At 42.6% G+C, this 18,693-nt stretch overlaps 1 protein-coding gene across 4 annotated transcripts in view; it reads right to left on the bottom strand.

The window, feature by feature from the left end:
* Window positions 1-7,027: 7,027 nt before the first annotated feature.
* Window positions 7,028-18,693, bottom strand: part of FAM149A (family with sequence similarity 149 member A) — a 33,430-nt gene continuing 21,764 nt past the window's right edge. For 2 of the 4 annotated variants that reach the window (XM_081127236.1, XM_081127235.1), the window contains exons 8-14: window positions 18,219-18,373; window positions 14,925-15,028; window positions 14,282-14,488; window positions 12,527-12,647; window positions 11,222-11,350; window positions 10,166-10,244; window positions 7,028-7,829 (exon numbers count right to left, since the gene is read on the bottom strand). In XM_081127236.1, the coding sequence (XP_080983362.1) occupies window positions 7,756-7,829; window positions 10,166-10,244; window positions 11,222-11,350; window positions 12,527-12,647; window positions 14,282-14,488; window positions 14,925-15,028; window positions 18,219-18,373 (869 nt within the window). In that variant the 3' untranslated portion in view covers window positions 7,028-7,755. The remainder of the gene's footprint in view (window positions 7,830-10,165; window positions 10,245-11,221; window positions 11,351-12,526; window positions 12,648-14,281; window positions 14,489-14,924; window positions 15,029-18,218; window positions 18,374-18,693) is intronic. The other 2 variants (XM_081127237.1, XM_081127234.1) reach the window with 1 other exon arrangement.

Below are 18,693 nucleotides of genomic sequence, written 5' to 3'. Positions count from 1 at the left end.
GGGCGGGGCGGGGGGCGCGGTGACCTTGGTTTACACGGCCCCCCCTGCTGGGCGCGGGGGAACTCCAGCTAGAGCGAGCCGTTGTGTGTTTAAAATGGAAATGCAGAGGCGCGGTTTGAAGTCCGGCCTTTGGAGTTATTTTCCCCGGCTGGGCACGCAGGCTCGTCTCATGATGCTTCTTGCACAACCCGCCCGTCTTCCGCTCCGCCGGGACTGGCTGCGCGCGGGAGGTGGGTTGCATCCTGGCGTCGCATCGGGGTCAGCAGCACAGCTCCCGCCCTGACCTAGGGACACCAGCCTTAGGGCTAACCGGGTAAAGTTCGTCATCAGGTCAGAGCTACATAATGTTCTTGTGATTCCGGCGGCTTCCAAATCATCCTCGGGACTGAGAAGTCAGCACATAGGAGGGCGTAGTGGTAGGAGAGGGGGTCAAGGTCTCTGAAAGTGGTGGAGATAAGACCCGCTGGATAAAGAGGCACGTGGAGTACTCTCAAGGCAAGGAGGACAGACCTCCCAGGCCCCCGGAGGACGCCCCGCTCTGCCGGAGGCCGTGTCCCCTGACTACCCATTTTCGCTCCTGGAGCAGAGGCCCAGTCCTGATCCCGGTTCCCTCCTCTGCAGGCCGCCCTTCTGACAGAGGCTCCCGGCTAGGAGTGTCCTCTCCTAGGAGCCGTTGCCTAAGTTACAGGAAAAGTGCCAAGGAAGCTGACGCTGAGAAACTCCCTGGATCCCTACTTGGTTCAATTAGATTTGTTTTCTCCGCAGCTCTTATACAGGTTGCAGGGCCTCTTGGCTGCTGAGAAAAACATGCTTCAGGCTTTTCTCTGACTTTTTAAGAAGTTATCTATATGCACTGACATGCAAAGAGGTTCAGGAAATAGTAAGTGAAAGAAAAAAAAAATTTTTTAAATATATCTTTATTGATTCAGAGAGAAGAAGGGAGAGGGAGAGAGTTGAAACAACAATGAGTCATTGATCACCTGCCTCCTGCACGCCCCCAACTGGGGATGGAGCCCACAGCCCCCGCATGTGCCCTGACCGGGAACTGAACCATGATCTCCTGGATCCTAGGTCCATGCTCAACCCCTGAGCTAGGCCTGGCCCAGGCAGCAAAAGAAAATTTTTAAAGTTGCAGAACAGAGTATATAATGTTGCCATTGGGGGGGGAGGGGAGTTCCTTTCTCTACAGCTAGACTAATGTCTGGGAAGAAAAACACTGGAGCAAAAGAACTTACATTATTTTATTCACTTTGATATTTATCAGTTTAAGACTTTTTAAAATGCATTTAATATATTTAAGTATATCTCATCTTTCTAAAGGTCCATTAGAGCTATGCAACTATATCTGACTCTGCTAATCTCTATGGACAAAACAAGGGACATACAACCACTGCCCTGAAGGAGTGGAAAGGGGGGGGGGGCCTTAAGGCAGCAGCCAACGTGAGCGAGATGCGCTCCAAAGCAGAGAAGGGTATGTTGGGTTCAAGACACTGTGTAAAGGGGCCCCTGCTTGGAGCACAGGGTGGCTCATAGTGACCAGAACAAAATCATGTTCACAGGTAGCATGGAGCCAGTTTGACTAGACCTTGACTACCAGGCTTAGAAATTGTATCTTTATTTTGAAGGCAAACTGTGGGTGAGAAAGGGAGCATTGAGGATTTTTTTTTGAAAAGGGAAAACAAAGCAAAAGCCTTGTCTCTTTGCTCCCTGAGTCGTCTTTCCCGTCCTATTTGTTACCAGATAGGGCCCACGGCCCCGAAATTTCAGACCAGAAACCCCTGGCAGCACCCTTCTACCCTGGCAACGAAGTCCACAGTGTTGCACCTTAGAATGTCTACCCTGAGACAATGCTGCTCGCGTAGGCAACACAGCACTGCCAAGGCAAAGACAACCTATCCACATTTGTAACCACGTAAGTCAGCTTCATGGAACTACTCCAGCTGAGTGGGAAGTGGCCTGCTACCATTCTGTCTCCAGGATTCATTCTATATTAAAGGACAAATCCTTTCCCACTTGGAAGATCCTTGCTACTCTCTCCTGCTTGAAGTACATGCTTTTGAAAGTTAAAGTCATGGGCCAGGATGTTTTATAAACCACAGCAAGGTTTTGAAAATGTTAACACCTTGATTTTCTCAAATTTTCTGCTACTTGGAATGAGTCCCAATATGGAAAATATATTTAATTTAGATTTCAAAAATAAATTCTGGCTGAATATAAAATGGTATTATTCACATACTTATACATAGCAAATTATCAAGAGAACAGGACACCATCATGAATTTTTGAATCGCCAATATCAGATAAAGTACACTTTACTTAAAAATACAGTTTTATACTGCCCGGCCGGGCGTAGCTTAGCGGTTAAGCATCGACCTAGGATCCAGGCGATCAGGGTTCCATTCCCGGTCAGGGCACATGTCCGGGTTGCGGGCTGCAGCTGATCAGTGACTCTCTCATCATTGATGTGTCTATCTCTCTCTCCCCCTCTCCTTTCCTCTCTCTGAAATCAATAAAGATATATTTAAAAAAAAAATACAGTTTTATAAACAAGCATCATGACTTCTATGTAATTACCCCCAGGTCATACAACAGAACATGAGATCATATTGCATGTGCTCTTTTGCATCTGTCCTCTTAAATCAGCATTATGCCTGTAAGATGACTCTATATTGCGGCATGTAGTATTTTCATAGCTGTGTATTATTCCCTAGTTTGACTACACCACAGTCGAGAATCCTAATATAACCATTTTATTAAATTCTTATTATCTTATGTTTTGGAGGCTGTTATGAATTATATTTTTATATTTTATTATCCAACTGTTAGTGTGTAGAAATGCAAATGAATTTTTATGATGAGCTTGTATTCAATGAGCTTGCTAAAGTCACATATTAATTTTTAAGTGTATCTGTAGATTATTTTGGATTTTCTGCCTACACAATGATGTGTGTGTGTGTGTGTGTGTGTGTGTGTGTGTGTGTGTGTGTGTGAATGAACTTTTTTCTTTCTTCCCTATTCATAAGGCCCTCTGTATTTTGCTCTGGCCCTACCAGCCTGGCTAGGACATCTTGCATAATGATGAATAAGTTGGTGGCCAGCAGAGACTTTTTGCATTGCTTCTGACCTCAGTGGGCATAGCTGAATAGCTTACATTTACGTGCGGTTTGCTGTAGGGTGTTTTTTCTCTAAATGCCCATAATCAAATGACAGTTGTTCCCTTCTCTTCTTAAATTACCAGGAAATTTTATTATGAAGGAATTTTTTTCAAAGACTTCTTATTTATTGAGGATATGATACGGTTGTTTTCCCTGACATCATTTGTTCACTCATTACTTTTCACATGGTAGACCAAACTTGCATGCCTGACGCAGATCTAACTTGGATGGTGTTTATTACCCATTTCATATCTGACTGATTTGATCTGCCACAGTCTTGCGTAGGAGTATATCATCTGTGTTCAGAGATGAGGCTGGCCTCTAATTTCCCTTTTTTTGTAATACCCTTATCAGTTTATGCATAAAGGTTATGCCAGCCTTTCAAAACGACTTTGTATTATCTTAGAAAAAAATTTTTATATTGGTGTCATTACTGCTCTTTTTCCCCTTAAATATTTGTAAGAATTAACCATGGAAGTCAGCAGGACTTGGAGTTCTCTTTGAGAGAAGGATTTTAATGTTAGTTTTAAGTCTAAAATAGAGATCAACCTTTCCAGGTTTTCTATTTCTTCTTTGTCTGGTGTGAGTAATACTTCTCAAGAAGTTTAAACATCTCATCTAAATTATCAAACAGAATTCATCATAGTAAACTGGTTTAATTTTAGCATCTGTTAAGATCAGCAGTGATATGCCCAGTTTTATCCCTTGAAAAACTTTCCCATTTGACTCCAAGGATTCCACATGCTCTTGATTTTTAGCGCGCCTCACCAGTCATCTTTTCTGTCTGCTTTGCTGCTCTCATTTCTCATCCCACACCTCTGATGCTAAAAGGCTCAGGCTCAGAGCTCTTCTTTCCGTTGCTTTATACTCACTCTCTCGGTTATCTCCTCCGTTTCAGTGCTTAGATACCATCTATATGTTGAAAAATGTATACTTCTAGTCTGTACCTTGTCTCTAAACCCCAGGTGCAGATACCCAAGTCCCTCAGCATCTCCACGTAGGCATCCAGTAGGCATCTCAAGCATTACATGTCCCAGCTTCTAATGTGCTCCTCTGGAATTCCTTTTCAGCTCAGTATGTGACCACACCATCTACCCAAAGATTCTTTCTTTAGTTACACTTCACATCTAATCCCATAGCAAATCCCACTGACTTGACTTTCGAAACACATCCGAAGTCCCATCACATTTCAGCAGCCACATCACTGTCATATGACTGAAAAGGAACATCGTCTCGTGACAGGTTGCATCAATGTCCTGAAAACTCTCCAACTGCTTCCTATTTCAGATAACTTTCCCTTTCCAAGGCCAAAAAGGACCTTAATCAGCAATCACTCACTCCCGTTATGTCACTGATTACCTGCTGTTGTTCAGTCCCTTTCAATTCCATTCTGTCTCCCAATGGCCTATTTGCTGTCCTTTAAATCTCCAGGTATGCTCCTGTTTTCAGCCTGTGTGTTTTCTCCTTTGTCTAGAATTCTCTTTTTCATATCTACATGGCTTCTTACCTCATTTTCTTTGCACCTTTGCTCAAATATTATCTCTACAGTAAAGCCTTCCCTATTTAAAGTTGTAGCCCTGTTTTAAGTTTCTTCATAGCATTTACTGCGATTTGATCTTATATTATTTTTTATTGATTTGTTTCTTGAAAACAATTACAGTAAAAATATAGTACCAAATGATTTATGATATTACAAAATTAATTGCCTCCTCCACTAAACTCTAAGTTCTGTTAGGGCAAAGGCTTTATCTTGTTCAGTCCAATGCTTAGAACAGAATCTTAACACAAAGAACGTGCTTGATAAATAATTGATGAAATAATAAATCCATGATGATCACTACCCAGGAATGTAATCTTCTGAAAAAGAATAAATTGGAGTTTTCATAAAAGAGGTAAAACCCTCACAAACACAAATGAATTGAGTAAGCTGTGTATTAAAAACTGCAGAGTAGAGAGATATTTACACAAGTTATATGAAAATTGGAAACCTAAACAAGCTTGTATGAATGTAATAAATTTTTGAAAACTCTTTCAACACTTTGTATTTTATTAAAAATTAAAGAATTAAAAATCCTGAACAATGATCTGTAGTCATAACAAAACAATGACAATAAAAATATAATACCCGAATGATTTATGATATTATGAAAACGAACCTCTTAATTGGTATAGTAATTACATTCTAGTTCAGAATAACATCAATATGGACACTTCCTCTTTTGTTAATTTTTTTAAATCTAGCAGTTTTTTATAGTATTTTACATGTTTTTATATTATTTTTCAATTCCTTCATGTCTTCTTTAGTTTTGGATAAATTAACAGACATTTGATTAGTCACTAATCTTAATTTAAAAATTGATCTCAGGAGTAATTTAGCTTGCCTTTGGCAATTTTTAACAGAGAAATTTTAAGATGACTCATCTATCAACAGTTGTTTTGAAAACACTGCCCTAATTCTTACCTAACCAGTTCAAAAAGCACCACTCCTGATATAAGGATTATTTACTGACCTCTAAATCTCAGCCTATAAATAAAACACTATCTTTAATACAGGTGTAAAAACATGTGCTACAAGCATGTTTTTAAAGTCAGGGCAAAGCCAAGTCTTTTTGTTGTGTCTAAAGTGGTGCTTTATCTTCCAATTGAAAATATTTAGAGAATATGAGTCAAGATCACTGTACTTGGTTCAATTTTTTTTAATTATGTTTATCAATATGTGTAAATAATAGGGTTTTTGTTGTTGTTGTTGCAAAACTCCAAAGCCAAATAAAATAAAGCCACTATTCAGTGGTTCTCTATGAAACAATAATTCATTTTGGATACTCTTAATGTTAGTGTAGGATGCGTATCAATTCTTTCCTCTTCTAAGAAGTCTGGGCTGATTAGGGAAGGGCTTTGATGGTTCTTGAAAACTGATATAAAATAGCCTGAACGCTTTTAACAGAGCTGGGGGGGGGGGGGTGTAGAAATGGCACATTTAGCAGTAATTATGGACCAGAGAGCACCTAACTTGAGACCCTTAGAAACAGGGTCTCCCGACTGCTTACATGTCTAGAGATTCCTCATGTTTGACGACTGTAAAATTAAAACTGATATTTTCTCTTGAAAGTTTCTATAGCTAATATTTAGGGTTAGAAAATTCTTTGTGTAGCTTACTAAGCATTGGGAATATTACCTAGAGTTACGGAGCTGTGGCCATCCAAAAGAGCCCTAGGTACAGTGACCATTCTCATGTCTGCTCCCTGACACGTTCCATTACTATAGAGACTGGAGTCGAGAATGTAAAGGAGAAGGCATCAATCGGAGGCAAGGCTCTGAAATCAGGTTTTGTCACTCTGTGATAAAGGACGACACTAATTCCAGTCCCAATGCACTCTGTAATTTCCAGACATCTGTAAGCGGGCAACCATCCTCCCTTCTTACAACCAGAAATATGTCTGAAAAGAATTTACTCTACATATATATATATATATATTTCATTTGGGATTAATAAAAATTTAAATTGATAAAATATAATTCTCTGATAGAAAAGAAGAAATTATATAACTTGAGAACTGAGAAGATCAAAGTGAGTCCAAGGATTTAAATCACGATAAAGAAAAACAACTGGGGAGGGGAGGAAAAGAGAAATGACCCCAACTGATCATGTCTCCTCTGCACTCTCTACATCACTGTCAGGTAGGGACACATGCTCTGGAGAAAAATAAAGCAGGGCCAGAGGAGAGCACAGCAGGAGCTGCTTAGACAGGAGGATGGGGCGGGGGGGGGGGGTCCAGAGGTGACATCATGGGAAAGCTCAGGCTGCGATGAAATGAGGAACCTGCTGCTGCAAAGCCTTCTGTCCACCTCAGCTGTGAACAGTAACGATGAAACCACAGGCAATATATTTTAATTACGTTTATATGCATAATTAAAATCAGTCACTTGATTTGAAAAATCAGTAAGTTGGGGATATTTCTCAGTAGGCCACCTGAATTGGAACATGAAAACTAATAAAAGAAAGTCGGCTCGGGAGACAGCCACGGCCATTCCTCAAAGTGGTTCATGACTAACCTCCTTTTTGAAAGGGTATGAGAAAGTCAGCACAGTGGCCAGAACAATCCGAATCTTAGACGGGCACCTTGTCCCAAAGGTGGCTCTGCTGTTTTCTAAAGAAGAAAATAATATCTATTAGTAACGAGGGTTTTGATGGAATTAATAATGGAATGAGACACAAAAAATATGGTAAGACACCAAGTTACAAAATGGCATTGACTATATATATTGAGTACTGTGTGAGTATGTACACTAATTATGTGTGTGTATAATTGATAAAAGGATGGATTATAAACACATATTCGATTCTTCTGAGCAAAGCTAAAGAATCCATATTGGAATGCTTCCGATAAAGAAGATTGGTGAGCTTGACTGGTATTCTGTTTACAATGCAAAGTGCTCAAAATTAAGTTATTTGCCTGCCTTTCTCTCAGACAGTCTAGTATCTCAGGCTGTCAGACCAACAGATCCATAGCATAATACTTGTTCTTCCAGTTTCAAGTGACAGGTGGTGCGCTGGGGCTCTGAATGGTCCCACAAAGGCTGTGCTTCTGGGGAGGTAACATCAAGACGCCACTTGGAATCTCTTCCTTAAAGTCAAAGTTGTTCTCTGAAAAGACTTAGGTGGATACTGTGAACCTGAAACGCCAATCACAAAGCCATTCTCATTGAAATGTTTAAAACTCCAGCTCTCAAAAGGATTGTTTTATATAGTCTGTGCAGATGATATTTTTAAAAGAGAAAAAACAATATTTTAATGTCACTTTTATTCACACCAGAACACAGTCATATGTAAAAACTGCCATTTGGGGTCCTGAGAAGAAGGAAAGGGGCTCCTCCACCAAGCCTACGTGCTGGCCAGGTATCCCCCCAGAGCAGGCGGGTCTGCGGGAACCTTCTCCCCGGAGGTGGATCCCTAGGGCCCAGCAAGTTGAGTAGGGAACTCTGGCAGCCCTACCGCTTCATGGGGTAGAAGCAAAGTCAGCTGCCTTCCTGCTGTTGGGGACACCCCATCAGCTTTCCCGCTGTTGGGGACACCCCATCAGCTTTCCCGCTGTTGGGGATACCCCATCAGCTTTCCAGATGTTGGGGATACCCCATCAGTTTTCCCACTGTTGGGGATACTCCATCAGCTCCTCTTCTCTTTTTTGGGACACAAAAACAATATCTTGATAAGTTAATAGCTCCAGATGCTTTTTGACTTGGAAGCAAAGGTAAGAAAGAGACCACATGCTTGCTTATCAGAGAAGAAAGAAAATAAGTCCTTAGAAATAGAGAAACATCTCTCTTAATGTACCTTCAGTCACTTCTATAGAAATGAACAAAGGCCTCCAACCATCAGCAGTTGCTGTCACAAGTTTCTGAGAAGAGACTACACTGACTTAGTATTTGGTGAAAAATTAAGAGTACAGACTTAAAGCAAATTCAGAGCCCAGTTCCATCCCCTAACTTCCACTCGGTGTACCCAACAGACTAGCTGGCATCTCCACTTGCCACACCGCAGCCCGCATCTCCAAAACAGAGCTCATCAAAATTCCTCGAGTTCCCTCTTTCAGCACCATGCACAGAATCATACTTACAAGCCTTCACGCCTCTCTCTCTCACACACCACAGGCTGTTCCTCCTGATCCGGTGGCTCACGCCCCCTCCAGGAAGGCCCTCTGCCCCTCTGCCACCTGCATATCCAGCTGGTGGCCCTGCTCCCCACTCCCACAGCCCTTTCCACCTTCCCCACTAGACTGTGTGTTCCTTCCGGCACAGACCAAAATGTCCTTGGTGTTTGAATATCTGCCTTTAGCACAGAACTTGGCACAGAGTGAGCAGTCAGCATGATGTAATTTATTAGTAAACAACCTTGGATGTCTACTCTCCCCTTGACCATCCACGACTATGTTAAGAGCAATACCTGATAACGCAGTATGGCTGCTGTCACTGAGCGTGACAGCTAACACTTCCAGGGAATGTATAAGAGGGGAAAAAGCAACGAAAATGTACAGCAGCCTAGAGTTATCAAGCAACGGAGAAAAATCTCAAAGGGGTAGAGAACCTTTGACATCATCTGCTACAGAGCTATGAAAGAGCTGATGCAAGCAGTGACAAACCTGTGTTGTTCCACTGCTTCAATGTTGCTAAATTTATTTAAAAATTATAATATAGGCAGTATTTCCCTTAAAACATTTCAGATTACATTTACATTCCCTTTACATTTCAGGTTATCTGTATTGCAAATGTCCATAATTTTTGAGCAAACAATGTCTGTCTGGCATCTAGTTAGGTCCTATCCATAAATTTTTCCAATAATTATTTAATCCACCCAGCCTGTTATAAAAGAAGAAACTGAGGCCCAGAGAGGTTGAGGCACCCCAAAGATTGCTCAGCTAGTAGGTGGTAGAGTCAGGCTGAAACCGAGCATTTGATTCCACGGGGGCAACCTCACAACAATGCCATGTGGTCTCCCTGAACAAAAATGTTGGTCATAATTGGAAAATTAAAACGTCATTGGCTTGAATTCAGATGAGAAACTTTATTCTTCCAAGGGTGCACTTATCTGTAAAACTCTACATTTAAAATAATTAGAATACACGTATTAACTTTATTAAGCATTTTTATAATTAGATCTTCAAAGAAAATCTAAGACTAGGGTTTCATTTAGGAGAAAAGCATGAACCTCTACAGCTGAGACACTCATTTCTCAGAAGACTCATAAGACAGCCTTTTCCTTTTTATGAAGGTAAGGCCCTAAGTGAATTAAGGGAATTAGGGCATTTTCCTCTTTACAACCACCAACAGCCTGTCTTTGCAGTTTTGCTCTTTATAGAGATTTACGAGGTCTGGATATATAGACCCTAACCCCTTGGTATTTCCTCTAACCTGGTCAAAAACAGTCCCATCAAGGCAGGCAATCTTCAATGTCTCTTTCAAGACTTGAAACTTCACAAATTACGTCATTTTATTTATACATGGAGAACACTGACCTGTCAGCAAACCTTGACCTGTCCAGGTGTGACCAGCAAACTCCAACAGTGTCAGTGAACCTTTGCGAGGCGTGTCTGACTGGCAGAAGAAAAATAAAATGAGGGAGGAGTTTTATTGTTTCAGATAGTTTTCTCCTTGTTTGACACTTAATCAAAAGTATATTTTTTTTGCATTCAATCTTGTTGTGTATTGGTTTCAGGTGTACGGCATAGTGGTTAGACAATCACATGCTTTACAAAGTATTCCCCCCCAATGTTTCCAGTACCCACCTGGCACCATACTTAGTTATTACAATATTATTGACTAGGTTCCCAAGCTGCACCTCCCATTCCCACGACTATTCTGTAGCCACCAATCTGTACTTCCCAGTCCCTTCACCTCTTTCACCCAGTCCTGCAACCCACCTCCCACTTGGCGACCATCAGTCTATTCTCTGTATCTATGGGTCTGTTTCTGTTTTGTTTAGTTTTAGATTCCACATATAAGTGAAATTATATAGTATTTGTCTTCTCTGACTGACTTATTTCACTTAGCATCATACCCTCTTGGTCCATTCATGCTGTCACAAATGGTAAGATTTCATTGTTTTTTTATGACTGAGTAATATTTCATTGTATATATGTACCACAAATTGTTTATCCACTTATCTATCGATGGCACTTGGGTCGGATATTTGTTTTTAAATATGTTTTTATTGATTTTACAGAGAGAGGAAAGGAGAGGGAGAGAGAAAGACAGAGAAACATCTATCGGCTGCCTCATGCACATCCCCTACTGGAGATCAAGCCCATAACCAGGCCATGTGCCCTGACCAGGAACCCCAACTGGTGACCTATCAGTGCATGGGATGACACCCACCCAGCTGAGCCACATCCGCCAGGGCATGGGTTGGATAATTTTAAAAGCCAAAGTATGGTTAACACAAGGCAGTGTACAGATCATGTATCACGGAGATGCACACTTGGAACCTGTATGATCTTATTAGCCAATGTCACCAAAAAATTTTAATTAAAAAAAAAAGAATAAAAACACAGCATGGTTAACAGAGAACCTACCCGGAACGTATGGGTTGTGCTGGGCCTGGAAAGCTGTTCCACAGTCAGAGATCTTTCTCGAAGAGGTGATCGCTCTACACTATCAGGTATTGCACTTAACACACGGTTTTGTGCATGCCTTCCTCTGTACTAAATGAAAGATAATGTTCTTGTTGAAATGAAATTCAATTCTTAAAAAACAAAAAAGATCTATATATGCTTCACTTACTCATTTAGTCCTTCATTCACTCACTTATTTGAAAACTTATTTTGTATAAGGTCTACTAAGCATAAACATCAAAATATATTTTAATTATGTAATTGTATTATTTAGCCTGATAAAATGGTAGTGTCTTAATAGGTAAATTTGTAATAAAAACCTTAACCACATCACATTCCTAATATTAAATTATAATAAAAATATAATTCTGCACTTGTGAAGCATCAGACTTTTTCTAAGGTGATATTTGCCTTCTTTTATGATTTCACTCTAGGCCTCAATATTCTACAATTAAACATTAAAGCTTCGCCACTCTGGCCTCCCGGGGGTGGGTTCCACAGCTGTGCTCAAGGAGGCACAGGGAATACAAGAGAAAACATTGCCTCAGTCATTTGTTTTCTCTCTAAGTCTTTATGTTCCTACAACTGGGTCCTTTTGTGTTTTATAAAATAGGCACTGCTACTTGTATCGGAGCAAAGTGCATGGTCATTATGGAATCCGGTGATGTGTATTACAGGCTACCCCAGAGCTTTTCCAATTGCATGGCTGAGTAGAGCTTGGGTGAAGAAGCTATTCCGCTACATTGCAGCGAACATGGTAAAATTAGCTGTAAAATGGCAGGGGATTTGATCGAGCTCTTAATTTATGCCAGTCATTATTTAACATCTACACATTCATTTAATCCTAATAACAAGTCTTTGAGGTAGGAATCATTATTGCCCTTTTATAGATGACAAAATTGAGGCTCAGCGAGGTTCATTTGTACCAAATCATACAGAGTGTATGTGGCAGGATTCAAACACAGATCTGCCTGTCTCCTGACCTCACCTTCATGCTATTTTCTTCACCACACTATCCTGACCATCAGATAGTTCCTGGACCCCTACACTTTCCGATTTAGTTCAAGCCATGTTTTTATTTCACAAAATATTAAATGAACCCTCCCACCCCCTGTAAATTCTCACAAACCATTTACTTTCAGGAAACAGATTATGGAGACATTTTGTTAATGATTTCACTTCAAAGTGCCAAGATTATATTTTGTTTGTTTGTTTTCCAATAGACTATCTAAACGGTGCACTTAAATATAATGAAATTCGTCTTACAGAAATAGGGCGAGATCCAGGAACTGCCAGGTTCTGCTCAGCAGGCTCGGAGCCGATGGGGGGCAACCTGCTCCGTGAGGTGTGGACTGGGGGGGAGGACACGTGGTCTATGCCAGTCGGCCTGTAAACACAACAACACGTTAGTGAGCACCAGGTGCCAAGACAGAGGACAGACCTTACCGCAAGCTCCTGATCTGAGCTCCTCATCACAACCTGCCTTCCAAAAGAAGTGAGCTGAGTTTCAGGAAGACAGATGTGGGGAGGGGCCTGACAGCCAGCTCCAGTCACCTTCTCCTTGCTCAGCAGTGACCGTCAACCTGTATTGACTGCGTTCCCAGTTACGCTATGCAGAACAGACAGGTAATAGAACATCTAGTGCTGAGACTTAAGGACATTACAAGTTATTGAAAGCACATAAAGTGCCAATAACAAGGAAATAATAAATGATCACATACCCACATGATTATATTTAGGTCATTAAAAGCATGCTTTCAAAAATATCTAATACTATGGAAAATATGAATAATGTTAAGTAAAAAAAGTATATAAAAAAGTTCTACATTCTGCAGTAATAAGGTAATGTTAGGCCCTAGCCGGTCTGGCTCAGTGGTTAGAGTGTCGGCCTATGGGCTGAAGGGCCCCTGGTTTGATTCCGGCCAAGGGCAGGTACCTCGGTTGCAGGCTCCATCCCTGGTCCCAGTTAGGGCATGTGTGGGAGGCAACCATTTGATGTGTCTCTCTCACATAAACGTTTCTCTCTCTCTCTCTCTCTCCCTCTCCCTCCCTCCCTTCCACTCTCTCTGAAAAGCAATGGAAAATATATCCTCAGGTGAGGATTGGCAAAAAAAAAAATTGGAGATTAGTATTAGAAAAAAGGCTAACATTGGTTCTTGGCAGGACAAAAAAAAGATATTACTCTTTTAATGTGCAAATCACAGATATAAAAAAGCACATAAACCATACAGGATATTTTTGGAATATTAAAATTCCACAGGTTGGAAAATAGTTAGGAAAGAGAGTGTAAAAGGGCTCCTGAGCGTGACAATATTGGAAAACACGTGTCTGCAGAAAGCAGGGGCCAGAGGAAAAAGGGAGCGTACAGCTGGAGGTGTCCCGATTCTTTTCCACAGGGAACAGAAAAGGCCCTGACAGTGGAGCCCAGGCGGGCTGGGAGGAAGAAAGGACCAGCCGCGCTCCTGACACGGCCGAGGCTGCAGAGCGGGGCCCGAGCAGCCACGGCGGGGACGCGGGAGGAAGAAGGGTCTGGAAAGAATTAACACGGCAGGGCCAGAGAGCTGGGAACTTCAGTTCCAAACTGTGAAAGAAACACTGACCTACGGGAAAGCTGAAAGTGGTGCTAAGTAACGACTGCATCGTGGGAAAGTCCAATCACTGGGGAAGCACTGGCAGGTGCTTCCACCTCCCGCCCCTGCTGGCGGGCCTTCCGTGACTCCCTCCCCTGCCGCAGAGAGCCTGTGGGACGATGGTCCAGGCGGTGTCCCCAAAACGAGACAGCAGTGAGGGTGCCAGTAAGCTACATACACAGCGAAGTGTACCGCTGAGACAAAATTCGTGTCAAAGAGCCAAAGGTTCACTATTCAATTCATGTTAATATTCAAATGCGTGAACTACCTAAAAAAGTGTCCACATAAATTCGGTAGACGATGCTCTGCCCGAAATCATCCCTGAGCCCTAAATGACAAAGGTCTCTGTTCTCTGTGACCTCTGGTTGACCGGGAGAGAAACAGGACTTACAGTTTTGTTCCCCTAAGCACCTCATCACTGTCCACACTGGGGGTTCTCATTCTCTGCGAGTCGGAGGGAAGGGAAGGCAGCCTCCTGTGCGCCGTTTTCTTTGCAGGAGTCTGGAGCCTGGGGGCGTCTGAGATGCGCCCCAGCCGGTGGCGTGCGGCGGAAAGGGCGCCGGCCCCCACACTCAGGGATCGGTCCTGCTGTTCGCTCCTGGGGGAGGGAAACCGAGTGAATCACTCAGATGTAAGCTCTGCGAGCACTTGTAAGCACTTGCCCACGACCAGACACTGTCTAGAACAGCGCCCGGCCCGTAGGAAGATACTCCTAAGCACTTGTTGAAAGAATAGATTATCACTTCCAGTTCGGTTTCAATTTCAATGAATCATCCTTGAAAAGCATCCAAGTTTCTTACCGTTTCTGATCAAACAGTATCGCCCATTAGATTAAGGATTCACAGCTGCATTCCCTTTTTCTTACCTGCCCCAACCTGCCTTTTGGGGTGGATGTTTGAATAGTGTGGTTTTGTTCTGACACACCGGCTGTCCTGCCCCGAGTGGGGTTGGCACTGTCTCAGGCCCTCCACAGTCTTGGGGCTCAAGTGTGTCCGGCACAGGGAGGAGGCTGGGTGGTCATTTCTTATACGTACTGCGTCCTGTCTGCAGAACAGGTAGGTCTCTGCTGAAGTGGTTTCGCCCGAATTGTCATCACGCCGTTCAGATCACTGTAAAAATTGCTGGAGAAGCGATGCATCTGAGAAAAGTAAAAACAATACACGTTAAAAAGCATCCAGCGCCACTGCCGTCCTGAATGCCCATCGGGAGTCCACGGGAAACAAGGGCACGCTCACACTGGGTAATTTGAGGGAAACTTAATACAGGAGCTAGGTTTTACACAGATGTGGGAGGGAGATGAAGCAGCAGCTTAATCCCCCGGGGCTTCCACCAGGCAGGGGAGGGTGCCTGCCCACTCGCGCGCCCGAGAGATGCCACCCACACTGTGGCCTGGCAGCCGGGACAGAAGCAGAGCCAGGCGCCTTCTTTTCTCACCTCTGAGCTGCCAGCAGCTGCTGGGCCAGGAAGCCGGCTAATGCAGCTCCAGGGCCCTGGGGAAGCAGCGCAGCGGCGCCCAGCTCCTCACTGGTCGGCCTGCCTGGGACCCGGGACCCGGGACCCAGGACCCGGGACCCGGGACCTCTCCTCCTACCCGCCGTCCCCGTAGCGCCCCGGGAGCGGGAGCGGGAGCGGCTGGGGAAATGCAAGCTCCAGGTCTCAGGGGCTTACATTTCACTCCCAGTTCTAACTGCATCCAGGCTGGTGACCTAGGGAAGACTGCTTTGGAGTTTTAATTTCCTAATCTTTACATGGAGAATAATGCCACCTACTTCATAGGGTTATTCTGGGAATTAAATTAGACAGCGCTGGGGAAAGCAGGAGGCAAGGGCTCAATGATCAGTTCTTTACTCAACCCCTTCATAGGTGCAGCTAAGATTCAAAACAATATTTAGGTCTAGAGAAACAGGGTATCTGAGCTAGAATTCTATTCTTCAAGAGCACACGTAGCAACCACAGTCACATTTTCCTCGTGTTGAATAAGTACAAAAAGAAGTTGTTAGAGGAGTAAACAAAGACCTACTGTGATCACGGCTAGAATGCTTGACAACTTCAAAACAGGTTCTATTAGTATTTACTTTTACTTCTCACTGCACTGTCCCTTCATTTTCTTTTAGCATTTATCCAAAACAAAAACCTCAAAACAGATGTTGAAAACATTTTTTTAAACTAGAAAAAGCTATAAAAATCACAAAACATCTATAAAAAAACTGCTTAGATATCAGGTAAAATAAATAAACTAGTGAAATGATCAGAGTTCTGTTTATCAACTGGTCATTTTTTATGTAATGTGTACTGCACAGTTTACTGTGCAAGGTGGGAAACGTGGCTGAACCCGTCAGAGCAGTTTCAAGAGACCGCAAATCACAAGCTGGAAGCAAGTTCAAGAGTTTTTTTTGAACAGCAGACACAAAGAAGACTTAGTGCAAAGCCTTTACACTGGAAAGCAAAGCAATCCTGTTAGGTGTTTCTGTTTCAAACCGCTGCTCACTGAACCGCATGCCCCATTCAGGCCTGTGTCCTTTCAGCCCTACAAAGGTATTCTGTTGATTTGCTCCTGTGCTAGGTGGACATTTTTGCCTCTGCCTTGAATACTCTCGTTTTCAGCTTACCAAGTCTTACCTGTTGCTTGAGACTTAGCTAAGGTCTTACTCTACTTTGTGAAGGGTATGCTGTTTTTCCCTGGGAACCCTACATCATTTATGAGCTAAAGGACATCTAATTATTATAATAGAATGTAATATAATATAATATGATAAAATGATATAACATGATATGACATGATATATAATTAGCATCTAATTACCATAGTAAAACTAACACTTATTGAGAGCCTACTCTATGCCACAAAATATCTTGTCTCCTCTCATTCTTAAAGCTTCCTACCTCATAGATTCCATAGATAATGAAACAGGTTTTGAGAGAAAGGGACTGATTCAAGATCACAAAGCTAATAAATCATGATGCCGGGCTCCAAAATTGTAGTCTATACTCAAAGCTCAATCTCCCATCCACTCCTCTACCTACTAGATCGCCTCATCTTGTGTGTGTGCGTGTGTATGTAGAGTCGTTTTGCAGAGCTAGACTCCTTCCTTCTAAATTATAGGTACTTTGAGACCAGGAGCCCTCTCTTACCCCTTTCCCTGCTCCCCTCCACGCAAGATGGGCTGCGCAAAACATAAAGTCCCAACTCCTCAGCACTGCTGAGGGTCTCCCGCGCACAAGCTTCGCTTTCCACTAGGTCTTTGAGTAAGAGCGCAATTCAAAGATTTACTGAGTAAGTTAGTTGCCAGGTTCTGTGTTAGTAACTCTCACACAGTTTCATGATTTCCACCCTCTTCACAATCTCTTAGACAACATATTATTATCCTCATTCTGTAGATAAGTTCAGAAAAGTTAAACAATACATCCAAGATAATGCCCCTTATAGGTCTCGACTCCAAATGCTCTGGTCTGGCCACGACACCTCTGCAAGTCCCAGTACCCCATCCTCTAACCAGAGTCCCATCGCTGTTCCCCAAACACGCCCCACCCCGTCTTTCCTTCCTCCGTGCCCTTGCTGGGCAGAGGTGACCCGTGCAGACTTCCTACGCCTTCCTTCTCCCACGACAGCTTTCTGACATTGTTCACAGGATGTATTGCTTCTGCCTTGTTTTATACTTTTGGTTTTTCTAGGTCAGGGACTGTGCTTCTTTCACCTACAGCTCCTCAAAACACCTAATACAGTTCACTTCATGCAAACTCAACAAACGTTGAATGAACCCAATTGATACTCATGGACTGATTCTTTTATCACTTTGGCGGGAGGAGAAGACATTTCTAGCCTGCAAATTGGCTAGAAATATTGGGGGAAACATTTTTTCTCTTTAAAAGTATGGAAAGAGCGCTACAGCTCAAAGCTGATGGAAAGTTTCAAATCCGAGTGTCCTCACTCTTTTCAAGTATATGGTGATTCTATTAAACGCCATGAAATAAGTATTTTTTTTAATATGTCTTTATTGATTTCAGAGAGAGGAAAAGAGAGGGAGAGAGAGAGAGAGAAACATCAATGAGAGAGTCATTGATCGGCTGCCTCCTGCACACTCCCGACCGGAGATCGAGCCCGCAACCCGGGCATGTGCCCTGACCGGGAATCAAACCCTGGTCGCTTGGATCCTAGGTCGATGCTCAACCACTGAGCCACGCCGGGCCAAGCGAAATAAGTATTTTTAAATGTTAGTCTTACTAAGAAACAGACCCAAGTATCTTGATAATAGAATAGCAGTCTTGACAAACTGGAGCCAAAGATATAAAAGTTGAAGGAAAGAGAGACACCAGGGGAGAAGCATTACCTGGGATGGGTTAAGATGAGAAGCCAGGGAGATGCTTCGAGCTTCAGAACTTCTGGATGGGGGAACACTCGATAGATCAGTGTTAACATAGGAAACGTGTCCATGGGGAGATTTAGTCTCAGCTACTTTCAATTTTTCTTTCTGTTTTCTTCTTCCTATGTCAAAAGAAAACACAATATTATTAAGAAACATGTTATCTAATATTAAAATTCACTGTTCAAAGAAAATATTTGTTCTTGAGTTGCCGTGAGTCTTCTATGTTCTCTGAACCTTGCTAGAGAGAGCAGAAACCCCACAGAGCAATTGGCTGACATGACACTTCTCCATGTGAACATAATGAAAAGCTTATCATTTCAGTACTAGGCAGGAAAATAGAGATTATATACTAAAGCAAGAAAGATTCTCAGTATTTTATAATATCAGAACTAATCCCTTTGGTTGGAAAAATATTTAAATTAGCATGATTTTACACTAC

The sequence above is a fragment of the Miniopterus schreibersii genome, assembly GCF_964146895.1.
Source record: "Miniopterus schreibersii genome assembly, chromosome: 2".
Lineage (NCBI taxonomy): Eukaryota > Metazoa > Chordata > Mammalia > Chiroptera > Miniopteridae > Miniopterus > Miniopterus schreibersii.
This window is presented reverse-complemented; position numbering and strand designations above follow the sequence as displayed.